At 40.1% G+C, this 2644-nt stretch overlaps 1 protein-coding gene across 1 annotated transcript in view; it reads right to left on the bottom strand.

The window, feature by feature from the left end:
* The window catches only part of NUP133 (nucleoporin 133), a 74623-nt gene that overhangs the window by 8291 nt on the left and 63688 nt on the right, over positions 1-2644 (bottom strand). The window contains exons 23-24 of the mRNA XM_003790985.3: positions 2373-2453; positions 1298-1362 (exon numbers count right to left, since the gene is read on the bottom strand). Coding sequence (XP_003791033.1) covers positions 1298-1362; positions 2373-2453 — 146 coding nt within the window. The remainder of the gene's footprint in view (positions 1-1297; positions 1363-2372; positions 2454-2644) is intronic.

The raw sequence follows: 2644 nt of genomic DNA, 5'->3' as shown, positions 1-2644 counted from the left end.
GACAGCTTGAGACTCTGTCTCAAAAAAAAAAAGAAAGAAAGAAAAACTAGCTGGGCATGAGGTGGGGCAGGTGCCTGTAGTCCCAGCTACTTGAGAGAATAAAGCAGGATTGCTTGAGCACAGGAGTGGAGGTTGCAGTAAGCTATGCTGACTCCACTGCACTGTACCTGAGGCAAGAGAGGGAACTGTCTGGGGCGGGGGGGGGAGTAGTGATTTATTTATTATACTTGGGACTTAGTGCTTCTAAGTCTTTAGGTTATTCTGAAATTAAAAACTTAAGATTACTAATGTAACCATTAATATTTTCATTATGTGTCATATGTTATAATCAGAAGGCTATAAAACTAGTTGATATACAACATCATAGTCTTCCTGAGATATTGACATTATTCATTTGGCCTCCCTCCAAATTTCTTGGCATACAATTCCTAAAATCCTTGGCATCTCCATAGTAATGTCTTTTTATATTCTAATGACTGACTGATGGCTAGCAGCTTCTACGTAGCTTTGCAGTGGGGCCTAGTTACCAGAAACACCAAGGCAGGATTAGAGGGTTAAAACTTTGGCCCCACCCCCAATCTCCAGGCAGGGTAGAGGGACTAAAGGTTAAGTTGATCACCAACAGCCAATAATCAGTAATGTCTACATAATGAAGCCTCCATGAACATTTTAAGACGCTTTCTGATAGCTGAACACATGGAGGTTCCTGGAGGGTGGCTCACTCAAAGTGTGCATGGAAGCCCAGCACCCTACCCCATACCTGGCCTGATGTGTATCTTCACCTGTAACCTATGTAATATCCTTTATAATAAACTGGCAAACATGCTTCCCTGAGGTCTGTGAGCAATCAATCAAACTCAAAAGCAACAAGGGGGCCATGGTAACCCCAGTCACAGCCACTCAGTCAGAGCACAGGTCCAACAATCCGAGCAGATGAGCGTCGCAAGGAGAGGGCATCATGTGCGCTGTTGCCCCAGGCAGACACCATCACAGCTGAGCTCAAGTGCAAGACACTCAACCGGCATCTGCTGCAACATTCACTGCTTGCTTGGGGGTTGGGAAAAAACTCCCCCCCACATTTGGTCATGAAAGTCTTCTGTGTTGACTATTACAGGTCAAGAGTACAGGAAAAACTGTTTTTTCCACAAGCTTCCTAAAGAAGAGTCCCTTTCTAAAACTGTTATCTTAGATCAACGGTTCTCAACCTGTGGGTCAGGACCCCTTTGGACTGTATTAAAGGGTTGCAGCATTAGGAAGTTGAAAACCACTGTCTTAGATTCATGATAGAAGAACTTACTTATCTCTCTGAAGAGCTTTGCAAAGGATTTCCAATTTTAGATCACTTATATTTACATCTTCTTCCTACACAATGAAACAAAAAATCTTGATTAAATCCCAACTTTGAAACAAATACGTGCTTAAATTCCCATAACATTAACTCCTAATCCGGCATAAATATTGTTGCTTTACCTTAATTTGTGTTTTTTTTATCTTTTCTTTGCTGAAAGATACTAACACTACTTAACAAAGTAAGCCAATTTAATGTCTGTGTGAAATCAGTTTCATATTACCCTGTGATAATCTGGTTTTCTCAGGAATGTTGAGCGCTTTAAGATTTTTAAACAACGTAATGTAAAAGTCAACATATTTTTAAAACATGTTTTAAAAGTCAACACGATTTTAAAATGTACTAAACTACTTTCAACTGCATACCTGGTAACATAATTACTTATCCTATAGAATTTTCACTAAAACTTCTGAAAAGTGGGAGCTCCTCTTACACTATGAAGAATAAATCAGGAAAGCAATATATTAGATTCAAAAATTCATACAATAAATGAAAGAGAAAACACTTCAGGAATTTTAGAAAACAGCATTTTTGGGCTGGGTGCAGTGGCTCATGCCTGTAATCCTAGCACTCTGGGAGGCCAAGGCGGGTGGATTGCCTGAGCTCACAGGTTCCAGACCAGCCTGAGCCAGAGTGAGACCTTGTCTCTAAAAATAGTCGGGCACTGTGGCAGGAACCTAGTCCCAGCTACTGGGGAGGCTGAAGCAAGAGAATCAATTAAGCCCAAAAGTTGGAGGTTGCTGTGAGCTGTGACACCACAGCCCTCTACCAAGGGTGACAAAGTAAGACTCTGTCAAAAACAAAAAAACAAACACAAACAAAAAACAGCATTTTTGTTTGTGCACAGAAAAAGACACCTGGAGTCTCTTGACAGTTTTTCTAAAGGGCTATGTTCAAAGAGTTAAGATAGTTGAATCCAAGATATATTTTTTCATTAATACATTTTCATGTCTGACTCAAAGAGATGTATTCCCCTTTTTATGTATACTCAGTTGCCTGAGATCATCTTGAGTGACTTTCTTACCTCATCAATATATTCTAGCAAGTCCAAAGCTTTCTTGAAATCATATTCATTAGCTCTTCTGTTTTCTTCACAGATATACAGCTATGACGAATTAAAATGAGTTAGCTGATTTTAAGTAATCATGTAACTAACACTAGAGAAATTTATGAAGGAAAGAAGTCACTGTATCTTTTCAGTAAGCTGTAGGTATTTTTATAATAAAGAACAGTCCCGGCTCGGCGCCTGTGGCTCTAGTGGCTAAGGCACCAGCCACATACACCTAAGGTGGCGGG

Source organism: Otolemur garnettii, unplaced genomic scaffold (assembly GCF_000181295.1).
Source record: "Otolemur garnettii isolate 467f Iridium unplaced genomic scaffold, OtoGar3 scaffold00045, whole genome shotgun sequence".
NCBI lineage: Eukaryota > Metazoa > Chordata > Mammalia > Primates > Galagidae > Otolemur > Otolemur garnettii.
The sequence above is the reverse complement of the archived record's forward strand: the minus strand, read 5'-3'. Positions and strand labels throughout refer to the sequence as shown.